The sequence below is a fragment of the Festucalex cinctus genome, chromosome 1 (genome assembly GCF_051991245.1).
Source record: "Festucalex cinctus isolate MCC-2025b chromosome 1, RoL_Fcin_1.0, whole genome shotgun sequence".
Lineage (NCBI taxonomy): Eukaryota > Metazoa > Chordata > Actinopteri > Syngnathiformes > Syngnathidae > Festucalex > Festucalex cinctus.
In genome coordinates this window covers 55668767-55691834 of record NC_135411.1, presented here as the reverse complement: position 1 = coordinate 55691834, position 23068 = coordinate 55668767, and the positions used below count along the sequence as shown (strand labels likewise).

The following is a 23068-nucleotide window of genomic DNA, read 5'->3' as shown; positions in this document are numbered from 1 at the left end:
TGAACATAATCGCCCTACTAGTACTCACTACCGCCCCCATTTGAACGAGTGGTGGGTTACAGAAAGCAAAATGGTTGCAAGTTTTGTTAAAAATGGAGAAAGCTTTTACCGGTAGTTGAATTTTCCATCTAAAATTCTCAGACATTTTGGTGGCATAGACTTATTATTGAAGTGTGATGTTCAGCTATCTAGGCTACATTTCAATGGAGGACCAAAACATTTCTGGTGTCTGTTTTTCATCAGCAGGAAATTGGAGTCCATAAAGGTTTATGGCAATTATGGCAGTTTGAGAAGTGAGAACATTTCTGAGGTCCCCACTTTTTAAAACATCTTTTTTGACGGTCAAAACTTCATTTTATAGTATAGGTGCAAATTGGATAATGGTTGGGGTTAGGATAAGGATGAGGAATATGCAATAATTTGTGATGGTTGATGTTAGGGAAAGGCATTATCCATCCAACCATTTTCTTAACCGCTTTTTCCTCACAAGGGTCGCGGGGGGTGCTGAGCCTATCTCAGCTGGCTATAGGCAGTAGGCAGGGGTACACCCTGGACTGGTTGCCAGCCAATCGCAGGGCCCACAGAGACAAACAGCCATCCACACACACAAGCACACCTTGGAACAATTTAGAGCACCCAATTACCCTGCCATGCATGTCTTGGAATGTGGGAGGAGACCGGAGTACTTGAAGAAGACCCACGCGGGCACAGGGAGAACATGCAAATTCCACCCAGGAAGGCCGAAGCCTGGACTCGATCTTGCATCCTCAGCACTGGGAGGCGAACGTGCTCCCCTCTTTTATAGAACCTAAAGACTGTGTGTGTGTGTAGAGGTGTGTGTGTGTTGGCGGGGGGGGGGGGGGGGGGGGTGGGGGGGGTAAATCTTGCGTCACCAGTGTAGAAAACTTTTGATTAGCGTCGTAGCAGAAGGTGGCTCAACCAGTTTTTAGGTTTAGGGGGCAAAAATATTTTCGCACAGAGCCATAGCTTTTTGTTATTTTTTCATGAATGAAACTGTTCACTGTTTAAGAACTGCATTTCATGTTTTCTTGGGTTGATATATACATTTTATTGATCTTAAAGTGGACATATTATTACCATTCTGAAGTCCAAACATTAGGCCTACTATGCAAACAAACCAAAAAAAAAAAAAACGGCTAACAATGTACTACTACTGTACACAAAATATACATTTAATTAACCAGAATAATTTTAATTGGTATTTGTATAATAACTATAGTCTTTTGTGCTCAGCCATTCAATGGGAGGCTGGTCTCAGCAAAAACAAAAACAACAAAAAAAACACCAGAATCTTTTTTGTTTGTTGTTGTTATACTAGTACAGCCCTGATTACTGCTGAAGATCTAACAAATCAAAACACAAACATGGTTTCAGTTGATGGCTTTATTTCCATATTGCTGCTGGTAACATTTTCCTCATTTACTCCTACAGAGTAAAAGACACAAGACTTAAAAAACGTATAACGAGCATCTCAAAACTCATTCACTGCCTTTGACAAGTATACTTGTCAATTACATTTTTTTCCCCCCAAGGGGGTCAGGTGTGGGAGAATCTGATTATGCTCCACTGTAAATGGCACACTTGGAAACGTTACTGAAGCAAAACCGCCAGTAGATGACATAATTGCCCTATTTTATACAAAATAAACACAATTTGAGAGTCCATGGGAGTAATGGCTGCATTTTGTGCAACTTACATTTTTCTATTGTCGATTATAAAAGAATGGGAGAAGGCAGAAAGGAGAGACTATTCTGTCATTTGGCAGATTTGGTTTATATATAGTCTAATTACTGAACATAATATCGTGTGGGTGCTGAAAATTTTATAAAATGGCTGGCTGGCAGTGAATGAGTTTAATAAAAAATAGATATATATTATATATATATACATATATATATCCATCCATCCATCCATCCATTTTCTTGACCGCTTATTCCTCACAAGGGTCGCGGGGGGTGCTGGAGCCTATCTCAGCTGGCTCTGGGCAGTAGGCGGGGGACACCCTGGACTGGTTGCCAACCAATCGCAGGGCACACAGAGACGAACAACCATCCACACTCACACGCACACCTAGGGACAATTCGGAGCGCCCAATTAACCTGCCATGCATGTCTTTGGAATGTGGGAGGAGATATATATATATATATATATATATATATATATATATATATATATATATATATATATATATATATATATATATATGTATATATATAGTTTAAACAACAACAAACAGAAAGAAGCACCTTGGTAAAAGATTACTGCAGACATCCATGGCCAAAGCATATGATATGGTATGATAAAAAGACATGAATGGGAAAGTGCAGAAATGACAATACAAACATTTAACATCAGATATCAGATACGATATACGAGTTGAAAAGCATTACATTGGTTACAGATGGGCAAGTCTTAGGTGCCCCTGCCCCATTAAGGCCAAATAATACAGGCACATGGTGGTGAAACACACAAAAAGCCAATCAAATGGTATATTGCCTTCAATGTTGATTGTGGTAGGCCGGAGATCTGTTCTGAGTGGGCCACGGGGACAAAAAATTGAGAAATATTACCAATAATCATTTTTGAATGTGTTTTATTAAATAACTTTAATTCTAATGTCTTAAATAATTATATATTAAACTTTATATTGCAATTTATTTTACTTTTAAACGTAGTTGTCATTCTCATCCACACATTGGGGCTCATTGTAATGTTGTTTTGTTTTATTTGAGTCATTGTGTTTTACTTTATTCAAAAGTGATTTGAAATGAACTTTGCACATGTACTTGTATATTTTAGGAATGGACATTTGAGTACATGACTAGTAACTAATATGTTTTTTTTTTTTTTTTTTTTTTTTTTTTATATTTCCTGAAACGCACTTTGCATTGAGTATTTTGCGGTCTGTATATTTATTAAAGCTAGGCATTCAATTACATCCTTATGTAAAACTTGTCGAAAATAATGTATATTTATTAAATGTGTATTTGATTTTTAATACTATTATCTTGTATCATTTTCTGACTAATGTGCTTGAAAATGTTCAAGTAAATGTCTAGTAGGAATGGGCATTCAGGTAAATTAAAAGTTCCAGTACCGGGCATTATGTTCTTCTTCTTCGGAGGGCAAACTAGTTAAGACTGACTCAATAGCACCTCTGCTGATTGCGCCAAAGTAGTGCACTCAAGTAGTGCAATCAATTCGAACGATGAATACTGATTCGATTACTCTACTCGGCCACAAGCTTCCTGAGGCGTTGGACCACTTCCTCAGCGGAGGTCCAGGGCACCGTCACAGCCTTGAACTCCCCCGGCATGGCCTCGTGCGTCTCGGTGATGAGGCGGTGCATGGGGAAGTCTCGGCGCGGGAAGGCCACGTCCCGGGGCCCCATGGCGAGCGCCGGGCAGAAGTCGTTGGCGCCGTCGCCCACGTAGAAGACCCTCTGGTAGGGTCGCCCCCTCTCCTGGACCCGACGCGTGACGTACTCGCGGACCAGCGCCTGCTTGCACATGTTCTCGGGACAACGCGGGCAGTCGTGGGCGTGGAAGGGCCTCAGCACCAGCCGCCCGTCCCTGTTGAAGGTGGCCGGGTTGGAGAAGATGCGATGGAAGAGGGAGCGGGCGCCGGCTCGCCTCAGCCAGGACTCGATGAAGAAGGTGTTGGCGTCCGACACCAGGACCACCTCGAAGTCGTGCGGCGGACGGTTGCGCAGGAATTGGAGCAGCGCCAGCATGCCCGGGGTGGCGGGCAGCTTCTCCATGACGCCGCGGATGTCGCTCTCGGTGATGCCCTGCTCGGCCAAGTAAGCCAGCACCCGTTGCATGTACTCGTTATAGCGGCCCGGTTGGTACGTGTCCTTCAGCCAGCCGGGCAGATGTTGGCCGGGCGCCGTCTGCACCACCATGTCGTCGCTGGTCTCGTCCACGATGGTCTCATCAAAGTCAAAGAAGATGAGGAAGCGCTTGTCTGGGGAGATGCGAGAGGCCATCCTGCTGTCGCCGCGGGTTTGGGAGCCGGGGGGATCCTCCTCGCCTGGGGGCTGGGGTGGGAGATAACAGCAATTGAAGAACGAGTCCCCCATGACGGTCACACCTCCTTTACTGCATCCCACGCGGAGGCTACCGAGGGAAGACATTATTATTCAAATACAATTTTAATTTCTACAGCGCCAGACCACAAATAGTGAAAACCCACAATAATAGACGGCCAAAAATATAGCACAATGACCAAAAAACAAACACAAAAAAAACAACTCAACTCAACTTTATTTATAAAGCGCTTTAAGTCATTGATTAGCAAAAGTGATGATCAAAGAAAAGTTAATTTGTATAAAAACTAAGATATTTAAAGAAAAACTGGAAAAAATAAATTAATTAAATAAAATTATGAATTCACGTGTGCCGACCTTGAGTTTGTGGGGGTCAACTGTATATACCATTGCCCCTTTATTAGGTACGCTTGCACCATATCTTAAAACCGTGTGTTTCTCTATCTTTATTGAGCCACGGTATATATTTTACATTAAAAAAAATAAAAATAAATCAAATCTCATTGCACACCACCAAACAAGATTTCAACAAAAAGTAGCCGATATCCAGCCTGCTTAAAAACCTTTTTTGTACATTTATTTTATGTGAAAAATAGCTCTCTACTGTATTTTACTTTCTAAAAACACAGCATAATCAAACAGAATGAAAAGTTTGTGCATCATGCCATGCATTCACTGCGCTTCCTCTCGACCACTAGAGGGCAGTGTAATGCATCATTAATTAACCTGCATCTAATTAGGTCACGCGTGTCGATTACAGTATTACCTCTATGATAACATATTTTTTAAGAATCCAATTACATTGTGCACGAAGGTGTGTCTAACGACACCATTATTATAAAATGTAATTATTATTATTTATATACTCACAGTATAGAGTAGCTCTGTGACGTGGTCGGCCGTCGATCTGTTCGTGATGTGCACCTGTAATTTTGATAGAAAATATATGCACTATAAGGAAGAGGGCATAGACGTTGCACGACACCACAGAGACCATATGATGAAAATAAAATCACAATAAAACAAGTGGTTGTCAATGAAAGTGACGCAGAAAAAAACAACACTCGAACATACTTCTTTTATGATTTGCCATTATTAAAATTAAATGTAGCAAACACAATCACAAGTGTGCAAAATCGCTCTCCAAGTAATGTGAAATGATTGACTTAAATTCCTGAGGAAAATATCAACAGAAGCGAGGCGGGCGCTCTTTATGTAGCAGTCTTTACCGATGGAGTGTAACGTGCATTTAAAAACAAAAATACGTACTTGTGTCACTGATGTGGCCCAGCACTCTTCGGTCGTCTAAAGGGTCGGTCCTGTCGCACTGAGAGGAATGCGGCGAGTTACGTTGGTTTTTATGTGACACCCGAATGCACCGCCCTGTGCACACAGTGCCGAGAATGCCCGCCCATTTAATGATGGGAGCTGCGGTGCGCGTTCACGTGCAGTGGAAAAGGGAGGAAAAGTAGTCTGCTATAGTAAGACGAACTGGACTTCACTGCTAGATTACTAAAACTAGACTGGACTGCACTAAATTGGTCTGCACTAGCCTACTAGATTGAACTGGCCTACTCAGCTTTAAAATAATATCTAGACTAGACTGCTAACTGAACTGGATTTAAGGCTGAGTTGAGGTGATCAAGGCTGGTTTAGTGTAGGCTACTTTAGTGTAAGAACTAGAATAGACTGGTTTATGCTTTATAGTGAGAACTTGACTACTTTGGACTGGACGAGACTATAGAGTAAGAACTGGATTTGCCTATACTGGTCTAGTCTGCATGCTTTAAATAAAATAACTAGACTTAACCTTTATGCGGGATTGCAAAAGACTGGCCTACTCCATTTGAGAGTATCTGATGGGTCAAGTTGGGCGGCACGGTGAACGAGTGTTTAGCACGTCCGCCTCCCAGTTCTGCGGACTCGGGTTCGAGTCCAGGCTTCGGCCATTCCTGGGTGGAGTTTGCATGTTCTCCCCGTGCCCGCGTGGGTCTTCTCCGGGTACTCCGGTCTCCCCCCACATTCCAAAGACATGCATGGCAGGTTAATTGGAATTGTCCCTGGATGGTTGTTGGTCTCTGTGTGCCCTGCGATTGGCTGGCAACCAGTCCAGGGTGTCCCCCGCCTACTGCCCAGTGCCAGCTGAGATGGGCGCCAGTACCCCCCGCGACTAGCTGTCAAGAAGATGGATAGTTGATGGGTCAAGTTTGCTTAGATCTAGACTAGAATGTTGAATTGGAATTTGACTGGCGTAGACTAAACTGGTCTACTCATTATAAGAATGATAATTGGATTGGCCTACGAGACTGAACTACATTGGCTAAAAGTGCTTTAAAGAAGGGTTGAAACTGAACTGTGTAAGACTGGGCTGATCTTGTGTGCTTCAAAGAAATAGCTGGACTAGATTATACTTTCAAGTTTGCATTCAAGTAAGAACTGGAGTGGTCTGCTCAAAAGAAAGTACGAGACTAGAAAGCTAGACTGGACCACCAAGAAGAAAGCTGATATTTTGATTTACAGTTCATTTCATGAAGTAGACTAGTCCAGAATACACCTGTGCTGTATACTCCAAAACTACACGAGACAAGAATATACCCAGTATGAAAGGAAATAACCTAAAACATACTCCTGGGTACGAACTACAGTAAAATATTGTTGATATATGATGCTACACTGGCACCCAAAACCATTTAGCGAGTTCCACTCCCAACAGGATGATGTTAATGTGCATCAATTTATGAACCAGCAACTTTTCCTCCAAAGTGTGTCGCTTCATCAATTCACAACCATTACAGCAACGCAACTGGACAACTTGCAGATGGTTCACTGCATCGTACTGAGCCAAAAGGGGAAAGGAGGAGATGTTCCACAGCGTGTTATTATCTCCCAACCTCGCTAGCCGACCGCCTACACGCCGGCGGTGAATCACGGCTCTACAGACCCACCCGGCTCACTTGGACTCCCCCGCCGCTGTAACGTGTACCTCCACTGAGCACCTGCTGTGTAAGTCACACGCACAAACACACAAAATACACAACAAAACAATAAACACAAGTTATAACACAAACACACAACGGTGCAGACAGTACACATGTAACGCAACCCTTCAACATATGAACACACCAAATAATTAAAAAAACAAATGGGAAAATCGGACAATTTAGCTTAAAAGGAGGCAATTGGGATATACATTGGCAAATTCACTAATCATTTCACAGGTTTTCCCTTCATATATATATATATATATAAGGGTGTAAAGGCCAGTTCATAATGAATTAGTTTTAGGGAGCTTTAATTTTTATGTTGCTTCATCATTCGGCAGGAAATGATCCAGTCGAGGCTCATTTAATAGCAAGCTTCTTTTCACTAATGCAATAATATTTGATCATTTGCTCAAGGTCAATGCTCCTGAACACGATACCAGCTCCTTCGTACTGGTTATCTACAAAAAACAGAATAAACAAACAGCCGATTAAACCTTGAGGCTTCACGTGCGACCAGTAAGCGCACCCGTTCACCCACAAAAGTGTTGACAGTGTTTGAGATAAGATCGACATCTGGCGTACTTCCACATGCTCTCGTGTTGGCTTTTGTTTTGTTTGTGGACTGTTGCCAGGCAACCGGACAGAGAGTCACACTCGTGGCTACTTGTGGCTACTTGTTTTTACTTAAAGTTAGCAGTCAGTAAATGTACATTATCAAAAAAAACAAAAAAAAGGCCCAACTCCTCTTTCCAAGTTCCTCAAATCTCCAGAGAACATACAAAAATAAAGACAAACCAGGACATTATAAAGCTGCACATTTTGTACCATATACAACAATAATAAAATACACAATAATGCTACAGTAAGTGGTTAGAAATACAAAGGGTGATGAGGGGAGCAAAGTATAATGATTTTTCTTTTTAAAACATCTTAGAATATACGTTATTATTTTCGCAACTAGCCAAGAGTTTTAGTAGTAGAAAGTGCATTATATGCAGCAAAGAGAGGAGTATCATCATCATCATCATCATCATCATCATCATCATCCGGCCATCTTAGCAAAAACATGACAAATTGTAGAACGGACAAAGCTTGGATGGCAATGTGTGCGGTCAGCAAAGCATAGACACCTTTTTTTTTTTCTTTTTTTTCTTTTTTAAAGCAAACAAGCAATTTTGAGTACAGAAATCTTTTTTTTTTTTTTTTTTTTTGCTATGGTCCCAACCACAACACCCACCGTTCTCCTCCTTCCCTCACATCACAAGTAGGAAAAAAAAACCCAAAAAACCCAACCATTTCCGCGGTCTGTTCCACAATACAATCACCGCTTCCCTGCGCCTCGCCCACGCAGTGCTAAAGTGCAGAGAATACACGCAAAAAGAGAAAAAAAACGCATCAGATAAGACAAAGAGCCGTATTGCAACTGGATGATGAGCTGATAATGAAATGGAAGGAAGAGCCACACAAACAATTCATCAGACGGGGGATGCCGAAAATGACGCTGTTTTACCACTTCAGGCTGAATACTGTAGAAAGATGGTGAGTCATTAATGCTACTGTCTGCCCAAATACAAGCTCACTGGCGGTATAAAACAAACTTGTTCCAAAATAAACAGTACAGCGCAAAAGGGCCACCATTTTGACACTGTAAACCACACTTAAATTTGGTTGTGCAACAAAAACCCAACCAATTTACACAAAACTTAATAGAGCCATGACGTTTTTAGTGGCCATGATCATGTTCAAAAAAATGATTTTTATTTTCCCACACTTGCTTGTAACTATTCCCACCTCCAATTGATAGCGTGACAACTAACAAACCTTTTTGTCATCCATATGGGAAGTCCTGTATGTCGGATAACAGTCAAAGCTCTACATCTTTTAACGGAAACGACATTCACCATCGGTTGATACATTTTGTTACCAATGTAACCGCTTGTGACCGACTTGATCGCGTAAAAGAAACGGGAAGCCTCAACATGGCTGCCATTTTGTCCAGCGCAGAGTGACCAAAACAAGAAGCAAAAACATTTGCGCGTCTTTCTGTGGAGGCAACATTCAACGGGCTAAAAATGAGCCCGTGAGGTACCTAAGGTCCCAAAACGACCTTCCAAAAAGTTGCCGCTAAAGCGTGTACGTGTGTATAGTAAGCATGTTAATATGGTGACCCATCATTGAGAGCAGCGTGGCAGAAATGGAGAATGAGAGGGAGGGTTTGGATCTTGATCTGGGGGTAGCGTGCAGCCCCTCGTTGTGGCAGTATGGAAAAGGAGAGTAGGTTGGACTGTTCCCATCCTGCTAAACCTGAGTTTCTTCTGAATGATCATATCCTGCTCCGGGTCACGCGAGTGTGCCGCCTGTTGGGGAGGGGGTTGGGGGTATTACTATTGAAATTTGAACAGTGACGACAAAGCTAAGAGATCACGTCTACTGGAATGGAAAGCACCATTAAACCACAATGAATCTCATTACATCAGATCCAACAGCTCCATTTGAAATCTAAAAAAATATATAATCAAATAAAAATGAAACTCCTCCCGTCACAAACAATGGAATCCATGGCACTGCGTTCTTGCACGACTGGGAAAACCAGCAACAACATTCACAGAGTATTTTTGACCTCCAGCAGAAAAAAAAAAAAAAAAAGTCCACTTGCAATCCACTTGAGAATACTTGCCATTTATAAAGCTTGTGTAGCTTGTCTTAAATAGGAGGTCCAGATGAGTCCGAGTCTTTCAAATACACATAAAATGTCAAATGTGTTCCAGAGGAGCACCCTTACATGAAGAGCCTTGTGATGCGCCGCTCAGAAGGTCCAAGATTTTGACAACAGATCCAGGAAAATGCTGAGAACAATACGGGCAGGCGCCGCTATCGTTCAGCTACGTTCCACCAAACAGTCTACTTGAATTAGTTGGGTTCACCGTGGTACGGTTTGGTTGTTTTAACATACTGCCTCAATCAGAATATATCAAAATGGCCAATTTCCCAACATGTCTGCTTTTTAAGACCAGTTTTTACCTTTTACCTCCTCTGGTAATGTAAATGTATTTTTGTTTTACAGTCACGGAGGCCAACCAATTTCTTCCATACTGTAGCATCTGCTCTGTAAACAAATACAGACCAGCTTAGCCTCTGGCCATAGTTAAACTATAACAAACAAGACTGCTCAGTGTTAGTAGTAAAGGGGTTTCAATCCAAATGTTTTTGATTTTTCAAGTGAATTTAGTAAAAAATGTGACTTGTCCCCGTTCGTTTCCATTTCTTATTGTTTTGCAAAAACTGAGAGGAGACTGTGGCATGAGATGACATCATATGAGAGCGTCCCTGCCACAAGACACTCGGCTGTCATCAATAGATTGGTCGCTTCTTTTATTTCAGATTGTCCACCGCCCAAAAATACATTTATCATCCGCGCCGTTTTCTGTGGCGAAAATATCTCCGTGTGCCATACTATATATGACAAAAATTGTCAATGGCCAAATTTTCCCTACCTGGTATCCCAACGAAAGGGATCTGATAAATTGGCAGTGCAGGACACTTGACGATGGATTAAAAAAATGCATAGAGACCTGCTTGGTGAAAACGTAGCTTAACTTTAGCAGCAAACAGTTGGTGTAAACGTAGGACTGAGTTGAGCTAAAAAAGTGGTCTATATATGCAAGAAGTTGTTGATGGTACGAGAGGCTGAGGCATTGCCCGCGGGTAATTCAGTGATGTTGCGCGGCTCCGGAACCCTTATCAGCAGAAGCCATGTGGTGCATGTAAGTGCTGTCTTCATGCCCACAGTGGTTGAGAGGCTCGCTCTTAAAAAGGGCTGGGGGAGGGGGGAGGTGGGAGACCGGGGGCACTGGCAGGTGGTGGTGGTGGGCATGGTGAGGCGTTGCAGGTTGGGGGTGGTGGTGCGAGGAGGCCGTGTGGAGCTGAACGTGGGCGAAGGCGTGTCCCAAAGGGCCTCGCGGGGGCAAGGCCGCGCCGGGTGGGTTGAGCCCCTGTGAGGTCGCGCTGGTGACGGCCGGCGAGGATGCCGCGGAAGGGCCGGGACCAGAAGACGAGGAGGAGGTGGAGAAAGTGCTGGCGAAGATGCCGACCGGCACGGTCGGGCCACCGGGCTGCAGCACCAAGGGGCTGTTGACCCGGAAGCACTTCTCCTTGTGCGCCTTGAGCATGTTGGAGAAGCGGAAGCGCTGGCCGCACACCTCGCACGGGTACGGCTTCTCGCCCGTGTGCGTGCGCCGGTGGCGCTTCATGTTGGGCCGGCTGGTGAAGCTCTTGCCGCAAATCTCGCAAATGAACGGCTTCTCCCCTGTGCGTGTGGAGAAGAAAATAATTATTGTGGCGAGGGACTGCTCAATATAGCTGTCAAAATGAATCGATTAATCGACAAGTCATCGATGATCAAATTAATCGATGACTATTTTAATAATTGAGTAATTTTTTAATGTACAATTGATTTCAGCATATCGACAGTAATTGTTCACTGATTTCTGTAGTCCTTGATGAAAGAAGACTGATTATCTTTTGTAATTAATCAAAATAAGACATTTGCAAACGTGCAAACGTCTGTTTTTACTTTGGAAAACAATAACCAAACAGGTAACATAGTAAACATCACTCCCCCCCCCCTTTTTTTTTAATCACTATATGATCAAAATGCTTTTGAAAAACACTTAAAGCGATACAAGACATAACTTTTTTTCCAGTATTGGATTAGGCATTGACATGCATGAAGAAGGTACTCATCACTCAGCTGGATTGTGGGGTGGACGACTTAATTTTAGATCCAATTGCAATTGCAGTAGTTATAGTCACAAAGTAAAAAACATAAAAATTCAGTAATAGTTTGCATACCTGTCTAATTATGATGTATCCATCTATACATTCCTACATGTAACCAGGGTTAAAAACACGTTTTGCCTTAGTAATGGTTTGTCCTACATTCCCACCGGTACCTGAACACACCATGACACACAGCACCTGTTCCAAATCAACTAATCACCAGTTAGCCACTACTGTATATAAGCTGCCTTGGCTTCACTCTCCTCAATTAGGTGGGAGAGAAGCCAAGGAGCAGCAGCTACAGGTTAGTCTAAAAGAACTTTGACTTTTCCAATTAACTGTTTAGTTTTATGGTATTAAACTTTTTCTTTTACATGCCTTTAGAACCAGGCTAATTGTATGCATTGGAGACCTGTTTAGAACATCCACGTTCCATAATATCCACTGAACTGGTGAGTTTGATTTTTCTTTTCTTTTCCTCTCACTTGTTAGCAATAACTAGTGATGGTAAACTGAAGCATCATGAAGCAATGAGGCTTTCCATCCAACTGGTTCTCTCCTGTGCCGACGCATCATGAGGCTTCATTTGTTCTATTGCGCCTTCATGTGGAAAATAAATGTCATGACAGTGATTAAAATGATACCATGGATTTGATGCGGTCAAAAGGGCAAGGAGTTGTGATGTGAATGAATGTGCGTGTGCTACTTGAAATAATTTATTTTAGACATTGACATATAAACAAGGAACAAGACACACCTTTAATTTTTTTTATTGAGGAAAACTAGCATTTCCAAGATTTTTGGCTTTAAATGTTTTTATTTTTTATTTTGTGTTAAATAGGATCAGTGTCACCTGTCAGCTCATTCTCGTCTCGGTGCGCCATTTTATTTCGAATCACCCACAAAACTATCTGTGTGTCCAAATTCACAAGGCTGGGTCCTTCGAAGGGCGAATTTGTTGGCTGCATGACATCACTCTCGGCGCGACTCGACAACACGCATAGACTTGCATATGAATGGGTTGTCATTAGGTGCGTTTCCATTACCCTTTTTCGCAAAAATAAAAAAAGATATTGTACAATTTCGAATTGTCGGTGTTTCCATTGAAGAGAGTTTCGCTTCTGAGGCGCAATTCTCGGAATGTCCCGTCTCGCGAGACCTCGCTGTTCTGTAGGAGGTGCTCATGATGTTTACGGTAGATGGACCCCCGGTGTAAGTTATATTACTTTAAAAACACTCACCCCTCATCCGGCGGTTTCGAGCATTTAGTGTTAGTGTTGGTGTTGTTGTGTATGTCCCTCGGCAGTCGGCAAGCAGTTCTGACGCGAGTGGCCGCGTACTTCCTACTTCCTGTAATCTTAAAATGTTGTTGTTCCAATGCAGAGGCTCGGTAAAAGGCGAGTTACAAATTGTTAAATTTCTGATGTTTTCTAGCGTCCACCCTGCTAAATTAACTAGATGCGGCAGGACAGGATTTCAAGGTCTCCTCTCCTTCAACTTCTCGAAGGAGGCTCGCTCGATTACACCTCTCTCTTTTGCGCTCATGACGTGCAGTAGCCAATACAAATCACTTCAGCATGTAAAACTAAAATACAAAACCGAAATTAATAATTCTCAAAACAAATAGTAATTGCAAGTTTAATAAAAATACACAAATGTGTTGCAGTCCTTTCCTCCGTGACCGGGCGGGTGTCACATGACTACTAATGCGCAAAAAGTGTTTCCATTACACTTTTGCGAAATACTTTTTTCCATACGTCTCAAATACCACCTCATGAGAGCGCAAAAACGTTTTTGCGATATTTGAGTTTTTTCGCAAATCCGGTGTTTCCATTACCAGCTTACTTTTGCGAAACATGCCTTTTGCGCAAAACTGAAAGTAATGGAAACGCACCTATTGTTGCTTGTCGGTAGTGCATTGACTGACACTCCATTCCTGTGGAAATCTGTGCGCGTTGTCAAGTCGCGCCGGGAATGACGTCATGCAGCCGGAAAATCTAAAGTTACGAATGTAACTACGGTTCTATGAGTCCCGAACGACCGTCAGATGGCGGTGCTGTAACCAGCACGGAATTCCCCTTGTCGCGACAGCGTCATCCAGTAAGAATGATAAAATATGCCTGTCAATGGTTCCGGCTGACGTAATCCCGTGTATAAAAGGGAACGTCGCCAGAACACATCCTCTATAACCTTTCTCGCGCAAACCTACACGAGGGTTCTGAGTGACAAGCAATGCTGGCGGTCGTTCGGGACTCATAGAACCGTAGTTACATTCGTAACTTTCGTTCTATTTGTTCCCTCCCGACCGCCAGGTGGCGGTGCTGTAACCAGCACGGAACGCAGAATACCAGCGATGTCACGAAGACCCTGCAAAGACTACCACCCAACGGGGCCTCCGCAGGACCCTGAACCACGTCCCGTGGATGAGGAGAGGTGACATCCAAGCCGCAGAACCTTGAGAACGTGCAGGGCGACGACCAAGAGGCAGCCGCACAGATGTCCTCCAAGGGCACGCCCCTCAGAGCAGCCCAAGACCTAGACACACCCCTGGTGGAGTGACTGCGCATCGTCGTCAGAAGGGACCGACCAGAGGCTCTGTACGATTGTCGAATCACATCTCCGATCCATTGAAAGAGGCGTTGCTTGAGTGTAGAAGAGGCACGCCTCCTATGTACGACAGATTGCCGGCCAAACTGCCGGCAGTGCAGCAACAGGTCCCGACCCTCATCAGTCCAACACCCACACACAGGGGGAGACGCCGTGAATCGGGCTGCCAACCCACCGAACCAGTCAACCGGGCGGCGAGTCCGGGTCGGAAGGGCAGACACTGCGGTGGAGAGTGAACCTCAACTGGTCTGGCCAACAAAGGGCCACGAACAGCACTCCAGACAGACCCCCAGAAAGGTCAGACGAATGAGGGGGAGAGGCCGCTCCTGCAGAGCAAACCAGAGGGGACAGCGAGTGGAATCCATAGGCCAAGAGAGCGACAGCCACCCTGCCGCAGCGACTCCACATGTCGCTCAACACCTCCCGCCGCACCATTCTGATGAATGATGTGGCGCACGGAGCAACCGTAAAGCCACCAGACACTCTGAGACGCCGACGCCAAGTCAGCGGCGGGTGGAGACAAACCACCCACCCTTGCAGTGACCCCAGGGCCAGGGGAAAAAAAAACGCCGTCAGGTACCCGAGTGTGCCCCATCGTCGCAGGAGAAGGACAGAAGGCCGCTTCCTGTCGGCCCGGAAGAGGGAGACGAAGTGCAGAACAACATCCCTCACTGTGAGGTCGGCCGAGCATCCAAGGATGTGGCGTCCAACGACATCCCACGCGACAGTCGCTTTCGCGACACCTGTGAACACTGTGGGAGAGAATGACTATCCAAAAGCCAGCCCCGAAGCCCCTTGCACTGAGCCACAATCGGGACGAGGAAGCAAACTTCCATCCCCTCTGACAGTGAATCATTCCATCGATAGTATGCAACACCACAGACATAGGCATCCATGGGATGAAATGGAGAATCCATGGCAGCCCGCAATCTGCGCGCAGCCAGTGAGCGCGCGTCGGTATGCTGCTATCTCCGTCCGGGAGAGGAGGCGCGAACCGCCCTGTCACCGACGGGATCAAACGGAGACTCCTTAGCAGCCCCCAATCGACGCACACCACGGGAAAAAATGGAGAATCCATGGCTGTCCTCAATCGACGCGCAGCCAGCGAGTGGGCGCCGGTATGCCGCTACCTCTGTTCGGGATAGGAGGCGTGAACCGCCCCGCCACCAACGGGATCAAACGGAGACTCCTTAGCAGCCCTCAGTAGACGCGCAGTGAGTGCGTGTCAGTACGCTGCCAACACCATCTGGGACAGGAGGCGAGAACCGCCCCGTTACCAACGGCATCAAACGGAGTACCCTTATCAGCTCTCAATCGTTGCGCAGTCGGTGAGTGCACGCCGATACGCTGCTAACTTTGTCTGGGATAGGAGACGAAACCGCCCCGTCACCAACGGCACCAAACGGAGAAGAAGTTCCTGAGATCGCAATGGAGACAGCACCTCGGCGACATCGTCCGCCTGGGAGGGCAACCAGCGGGTTGCATCCGGCACGGCCACCCCTGCCGCGAACGACGTCCCCGTAGAGGCCTGACAAGCGGAAGGGGTTTGATCACCCCAATGAGCTTATTCCACCCTCCCAGTCGCCACCAAGTTGCAAAATTGCAACGAAAAGTGATAATCAACCCGAACATTCCTTTGACACTCACAAGGCCAGGGTCCGCAGGAGAAGCAGATATGCGGTTTGCCCTGCCCCCCCAGGGGGGCCGGGGTCCACGAGGTGGTCGGGTCCTGGTTCCACCGGGGATGGTGCGTCCTTACAAGGAGCAACATCCGCTGCCTTCGAGGGAGGAGGACGGACTTCCGACATCACTGCACGACAGTCAAGACAGCGGTCGGTGCGGCCTTCTATGGATCAGAAGGGCTGACATAGTGCTGATATCCAGCAGCGTCCCCCATAGCAGTCATCAATCTATGCGCAGGGAGTGTACACAGTCAACTGGCTGCTACCGTCGTATGGGAGAGGAGGCGGCAACCCGCCCCGTACCCAACGGTAGCAAAGCGAGGGCGGCAGACTCTGTGCGGGAAAGGAGGCAGCAACCAGACCCATCACACACGAAACCACAACGAAGCCCTGCGCAGTGAGGGCGGCAGATCCGTGTAGGCAGCCGAATTCCCGTAGAGAGTGGCCGACATCGTGAGGGAGAGGAGGCAGTAACCAGTCTCGTCACTAACTGAACAAAACCAAGCTTCGCGCACGGACAGCGACAGAAATTGCGTTGACAGCGGCAGACTTCGTGCGGGAGAGGAGGCTGCACCGAGCTCCTTCCCCTGAGGAACAAAACGAAGATCCGCACATGGAGAACTGTAGACTTCATGTAGAGCGCCGCCGACTCCGTGGGGGAGAAGAGGCGGCCACCAGCGGAACTTGTTTGTCTTGTACCATTGGTGACGGCACCAATGGTACAAGACAAACAAGTTCCGCGCATGCAGACGAAGAGCCGCGTATGGAGAGCGGCAGACGCTGTGTGGCAGAGGAGGGTGCACCTAGCCTCAGCCTCAACGGACACAGTGCTGCGTCTGGAGAGCAGCAGAAGCTGCGTGGAGAGCGGCCGACTTTGTGTGGGACAGCGGCCGCCCAGTATGTGAGATGGAGGCGGTCCTAAACTCGCACCCAGCCACTTTGCAATCCAAACAAAACAAAACCACAAATCAATCAATTAAACATGCACGTGGTCGTTTGTGCCGCCATAAGTTGACAATGACACTGAAGCTCCGCGCATGGAGCGCGGCAGACTTCGTGTGACGAGCGGCAGACCCAATGTGGGAGATGGAGTTGGTCCCTGACCTCTCTCTTGCTCCCTTACAAGTCGAACAAAATGAGACCCAAAAGCAATCAAACAAACATGCATGCAAGTGGTCGTTTGTGCCGTCCTAAGCTTGCAATTAGTATGGCAAACAATATCCCGACTAGCGCACAACATCAAGGCAGATGATGCCCTTCACTTTGATGGGCCTGGGCAGGAGAAGCAGACCGGTGCCTTGATCGGTCTGCGGGGGGCAGTGAACCAATGCCCCCCCCGCCGATGACAGCCCCTGGCGACGCCACCAGCTGAAGGCGCCGTGTAACCGGCAACAGCCGCTGCCGGTAAATGAGCGGCCACAGCAGCGGAAATGCGCCGCTCCCACTAGGACAGCAGGCCATTTCATCCTCCAAGGCGCCTCCACAACGCCATGTCAAGTCAATCTGCTGCTATTTTCGTATCGTTAACGGAATAAAGCGAAACCCTGCGCATTGATAGCAGCCGATTCCGTTCGGGGGCGAAGCGCATCACACAGCGGCCCTAACGACACGTAAGTAGACGTTTGTGCCGTCATAAGCTAGCAGTTGGTATGACCAACGGTACCTTAGCTAGCCAAGCGCATCAAAGCCGAAATAGTGAGACAATCCAAGCTAGGAGAGGATACGAAATCATTCGTACCGTCTCCGCCAGCCCGCATGGTGAAATCCTGCAATCGTGGCAGGAGGATATCACTACGTCTTCAAACTACACACCCGTACACAACGGAGGCAACAGCATCGGGTGCGACACCGCAACCTAGGCGGGTGTCGGGGCACCATACTAACCCTCAGCTACCGTAAATCTAAACAACGGGTTGCTGACACATAACGTAGGCCACAACTCAGGTTGTGCTGGCACAAGCTAGCAGAGTGCACGATAACCAATGCCGCAAGCCGCAAACATCAAGGCGGTGTCGGCTCCCAGCCATCCGCTGAGTAGCGTCGCGCCACAATTTAGAAGAGACGAAAAGGCCTTCCCTTCCCTGGCAAGCTCTTTTCAGCACAGTAAAAGGCAACACTGTATCGAAAGCATCGGTTGCCGTGTCAGCACCAGAGCGACCGTCAAGGCAGCAGTCCTTCTTCCGGCAGGAAGGAACCTCCAGTGTTTACAGCGAGCGACGTCCTCCACGGCCGCCTCCACTCGACGCGCAGTCAGTGAGTGCGCGTCGAAATGTTGCTTTCTTCGTCTGGGATAGGAGGCGAGACCCGCCCTGCCACTAACGGAATCAAACGGAGCTCCCCGCAACGACGGCGGCAGACACCGTGAGGAGGGAACGGCCCCACGCGATGGAAGAGTCACGTACGTAGTCTATGTGCCGAAGCTCCGCGTAGCGGATCGGCTCCGTGAGGCGAGGGCGCCCACACAGCGAATAACCCGGGATTTACACCGGATGCGGTTGCGGTGCGTTCCGGCGACACAAGCAATTAGATTACATTCATTCGAATAGTGCAGTTTACACCGCTTGCGTGTGCGTTGTGTGTCGACTGCGTCTTAGCTGCGGCGTGCCGCAGCCCTTCCGCAAGGATAGACCTATTTTCTATTTTTGCCGGACGCCGCAGCGGTAGGCCTCCGGCAAATGGCAAGCTAGCACAAAACACATCGAGCGGGACAGGAAGACCGACGCAGTTTCAAAATAAATTTCCAGTTACCTTTCAAGATAAAACACTCCCCAGCTCCTATTTCGCAAGCATGCTAGCAAAACGTGATGTGGGAGTAGATGAGCCTGGAGTTAACGTGCGAGGTGCTCATTCACGGTTTAGACACCAGCGAACATGGACGAGGAGAGGTTTATATTGGAGGTAGAAAGCCACAAAATAATAAAAGTCCACCTCTCTTTCTGCTTCTCTGTTGAGCACAGACTTTCTGTGTGTTTGTTGTTTTTAATGCCACATGATCGCGCGCGGTCACGCGAGACACGGCGGGAAGTGGTCGGCGACGGAGCTGCCGGACTGCAGCTGTGCGGAGCCGGTGTGGATTGGCCAAAAAATTGACGCGTCCGGAGCACGCAGTCAAGACGCACCGCACCGCAGCCGCACCGCACACGCAACCGGTGTAAACCCGGGGTAAGGAGTCGCTAAATGGCGTCCCAAACTAGCAGTCGGCTTGATAAACAGCACCTTAGCTAGCCAAAAACATCAAAGCTGGTGCTCCCGACAAGAGAGTTGGGTCAGCCTGAAAACTACACACTCCCACCGCCAGTAAAACAAGCTAGGAGAGGATACTCTCAACCGTATCAACCCGCAAGTAAAAAACAAAGCAATCCAAACGGCTTTCATTAAAGATGTTAACTTAGCTGAAGCTGTACACAGCCGAGAGGTGGTAGAAGTGGAGAAATCCCGCAGGAGAGCTCCAGTCTCTCCATACAAATCACGAAAGAGAAAATGCACTGAGCCGTCGACACCCGCAGCCCCGATCAACCAGATCACAGGCTACTCGCGACAGACGGAGCGTTTAACGCTGTGCGAGAAAGGTTAAAGAGGATGTGTTCTGGCGACGTTCCCTTTTATACACGGAATTACGTCAGCCGGAACCATTGACAGGCATATTTTGTCATTCTTACTCGATGACGCTGTCGCGACAAGGGGAATTCCGTGCTGGTTACAGCACCGCCACATGGCGGTCAGGAGGGACGAAATAGAATCGCCCTTCGGAGGAACCAGCATTGTGAATTTATTTTATTTTTTTTAAATATATATGTAACCACTCATTCACATGCAAGCTTACTTCATGTAAGCCACATAGGGTCTCCCAGGCGGAGGAGCGAACCCGCGCCAACCGGCACTGACTAACATTTTTACTATTGCTGATGCTAACTTGTGCCAAGGCAAGAATGTATTGTCTGTGGATCTGGTTTATTGTGTGCTTATGTGTTCGTGAGTAGCATGCTAATTCATGTCTACACCATAGCTTTAGTTTGAAATATGACCTGATAGTCATGGAGTCTGCTACAGCTAGTGTAATATATTTGCATGTTTGATCATGATGGTGATGGAGTTGTCTGATTTATTCAGGCCAGGAGCCCTGACTCCAATCCCACGGATGGTGAGCTTTTTAACCTAGGCCAGGAGCCTAAGAAGTCAAGCCCTGACGTGAGGACAGAGCCTGGGAGGAGGCGCTGTAGCCTGTTCCTTTCTCCCACCTACATACACTGAGCGCTGCCACACCTGAACTTTCATCTCTGGACATTGGAACCACAAATCCAAAAAACTCATAACTCAACGGACAGTCGCGCTCACGGGAGAACTCTTGGGTCGAGGAACAACCTTGTCGTTAACTGCGATCGTGCACGTTGTGACTTGTTACAAATACATTTGTTTATTTTCATTAATACATTGGCCATCTAAATCAAAGCTTGGAGTCGTCTTTATGTACTGCCTCTGACCTCCAGTAGCCAGATCTGGAATCTTCTGTTACAGCCCAATTACATAACATGCAACAACCCTAGTATTAAATACTTGCTACATATACAATCCATTTAATTCGAATGAAAATTTGAAATTATTTCTTTGACATATTTCCCAAATTCTCCAACTAGACATCCCGTGGTTATACAGTACCACACATGCCTAATTGCGACACTCAACATTTGCATAAAAACAGCTTCTATTTTTCTATCAAGCGTCACTTCGTGTTCCCATGCAGTCTTCTTCTTAAATGCTAATAAGCCTCCATCGGAAGGTCTGTGCCGCCGAGCCGCCCACTCGGCAGGAAGCTATTACAGTTGACACTTTGAGGAGACGTGAAAATGAACAGCGGGAACAGTCACTCTCATTAACCTCCTCCACGCGGGTATTCAATGTGCCCGCTGGCGCCCACGCGGCCGTCCCTCCACCGGCTGCTGAAGGGCTCTCTGAAACGCCTTCATCTGCCATGTCGTCGACAAACCAGCTTGAACATTAGAGGTGGCAGCCATCTTGTGTAACGGTTACATTATAGTGGGAACGATTTGTCGTGAATCCGTGTGTGTTGCTAATACGGTGATCCTCAAAGAGTGGTCCACCCCACACACATGGTAGGTGAAGAATAATTAAATGAAATGTTCAAACCGTGCATAATTTTACAGAACCCAAAATCTTTAGTCCAGCATAGTACATTTGTTAAGTACTTGGGCTGTGCCAGGGTTATTATAGCTTTGGAATTTCCATTTTAGTTTTTATTTTTGTTAGCTATAATTAATTTTCATGGTGGTTCTATTAGTTTTAGTTATTTTAAAAATGCTCAGTTTTAGTTTAGTTTGTTAGTGTCAGTATTAGTTTCTCATATGTGTGCAATATGGCAAAATGAAAAAAGTAATTTCTTACCCAACGTTGCATTTCGGCTGAGTTATATGAAAAAGCAGGCGAGCAAAGCCGTGGGTGCCAAAAGTCAAGCATGCAAAATTGTTGCCTCGGAGCGACGTCATCTGAAGGCGCTTTTCTATTGGCTATTGCTTGAAGTCACTTCTGTGTAACACACTTTTAAACGTCCTTATTCCAATTTAATAAATATACAGTACTTAAAATCACATTCAAAATCATCCCCAAAGGCAACATGCATTAAATTAAATCTCAAAGACTAAAATGAAGGACATTTTTGCTATAATTATAGTTAGTTTAGTTTTAATTAGTTTTGTAAACATAAAATGTAGTTTCAGTTAGTTTTCTTTTTTATTTTATGTGGTTCACAAAATGTTTTTTTAATTTTATTTTTTTCATTAGTTTTCGATAACTAAAATAACCTTGGACTGTGCACGAATTGCGTCCCGAAGTGGCCATTAAAGATGAACGCGCAGTCTGAATCTTCCCATTTGAGTCAGAACACGTCATAGCAAACTCAGGGAGAACTGTTTGCATGGTCATAAAGTCTCTGTACATGTGACGTGTCTACATGGGGAGTGCACATGCACGAAAGCTACATATGTGGTTCATTCGAGCAGATACTGGAAGTAGTTATGGAAATATTTGGCCAGCTCATGCTGGTTGCACTTGTAGAAGTAAGTATTTTTTGAGGTGGAACTTGAAGTAAAAATGTTGGTTCTAATGGGTGCAGTCGGTATTGCAGGCCTTAACTGGGTGTGTCTGTTCACGCAGCTGGGACAGGAAAGGAATTGTGTAATTACACATCACAAATAGAAGCAGAGTGCAACCCTGGAAAAAGGCTGGGACCACAAAAGCTTGGTTTTGGAAAATGGCGAGGCAGCAGGCAGAGAAAATCAGAGGGACGGAATCGGCAGCATGTGCGCGGCTAGTCATTACATATGCACGGCACTCCTTCATGTTCTGCGGCCCCTCTCATTACAACAATTGGGCGACGTCTCACTATAACATGCATTGTCACACCCCCTTCCTCTTTTAGACAGCAGAAGCCACATTTTCACTCAGCGATCCAGTTCACTTTGCGATGGTACACTTTGGAAGGCCAAATCTTAAGATGATTTAAACAGTGTGATATCATGGAAGTGCAAAACGGGGGAAGGCGGGAATTAATTCAACAAAGAAGTGGAAAGCCACACTTTTAATCAAAAACCGCAAATGTCTTTAAGGCTGGATTTACACTGCATATCCAAGTAGCCAATGAATTCCAAAGACGATGGACATGCAGCACTTAAATGCAGGAGAAGAAGAAGGCAAAAAGGCAACTGGCTTAGTACCTCAACTTGGAATTTGGGAAATGCATTTGGCACAAGAAAAGTCCAACTTCGGACCACAAACACTGTAAATAAACCATAACTCTAAAGCAGAGAAAAGAAGGCGGTGGAAACTATGAAACGTGAGCCCAATTGAAAGCCCAAATCAGAGGCCATGAAAATAATTTAGCTGAGGGAATGCTTTGCCATTGCGAAAATGCAAATTCACATACGATCCCACAC

The 23068-nt window shown here is 46.1% G+C and overlaps 2 protein-coding genes across 3 annotated transcripts in view; both read right to left on the bottom strand.

Annotated features, from left to right (window-relative positions):
* Positions 1-2215: 2215 nt before the first annotated feature.
* Positions 2216-7554, bottom strand: phospho1 (phosphoethanolamine/phosphocholine phosphatase 1). 2 transcript variants are annotated; one of them, XM_077495552.1, is made up of 3 exons: positions 5339-7554; positions 4940-4993; positions 2216-4139 (listed from the first exon to the last, which is right to left on the bottom strand). In XM_077495552.1, exon 3 carries the CDS (start codon positions 4100-4102, stop codon positions 3251-3253), a length of 852 nt encoding a protein of 283 aa, XP_077351678.1. In that variant the 5' UTR covers positions 4103-4139; positions 4940-4993; positions 5339-7554; the 3' UTR covers positions 2216-3250. The 2 variants fall into 2 exon arrangements, with proteins under 2 accessions (XP_077351678.1, XP_077351686.1); XM_077495560.1 differs by having other exon boundaries at positions 2216-4060.
* Positions 7555-7717: 163 nt separating this feature from the next.
* znf652 (zinc finger protein 652) overlaps positions 7718-23068 on the bottom strand; it is a 30224-nt gene continuing 14873 nt past the window's right edge. Inside the window, exon 6 of the mRNA XM_077495540.1 lies at positions 7718-11359. Within this exon, the coding sequence (XP_077351666.1) occupies positions 10764-11359 (596 nt within the window). The 3' untranslated portion in view covers positions 7718-10763. The remainder of the gene's footprint in view (positions 11360-23068) is intronic.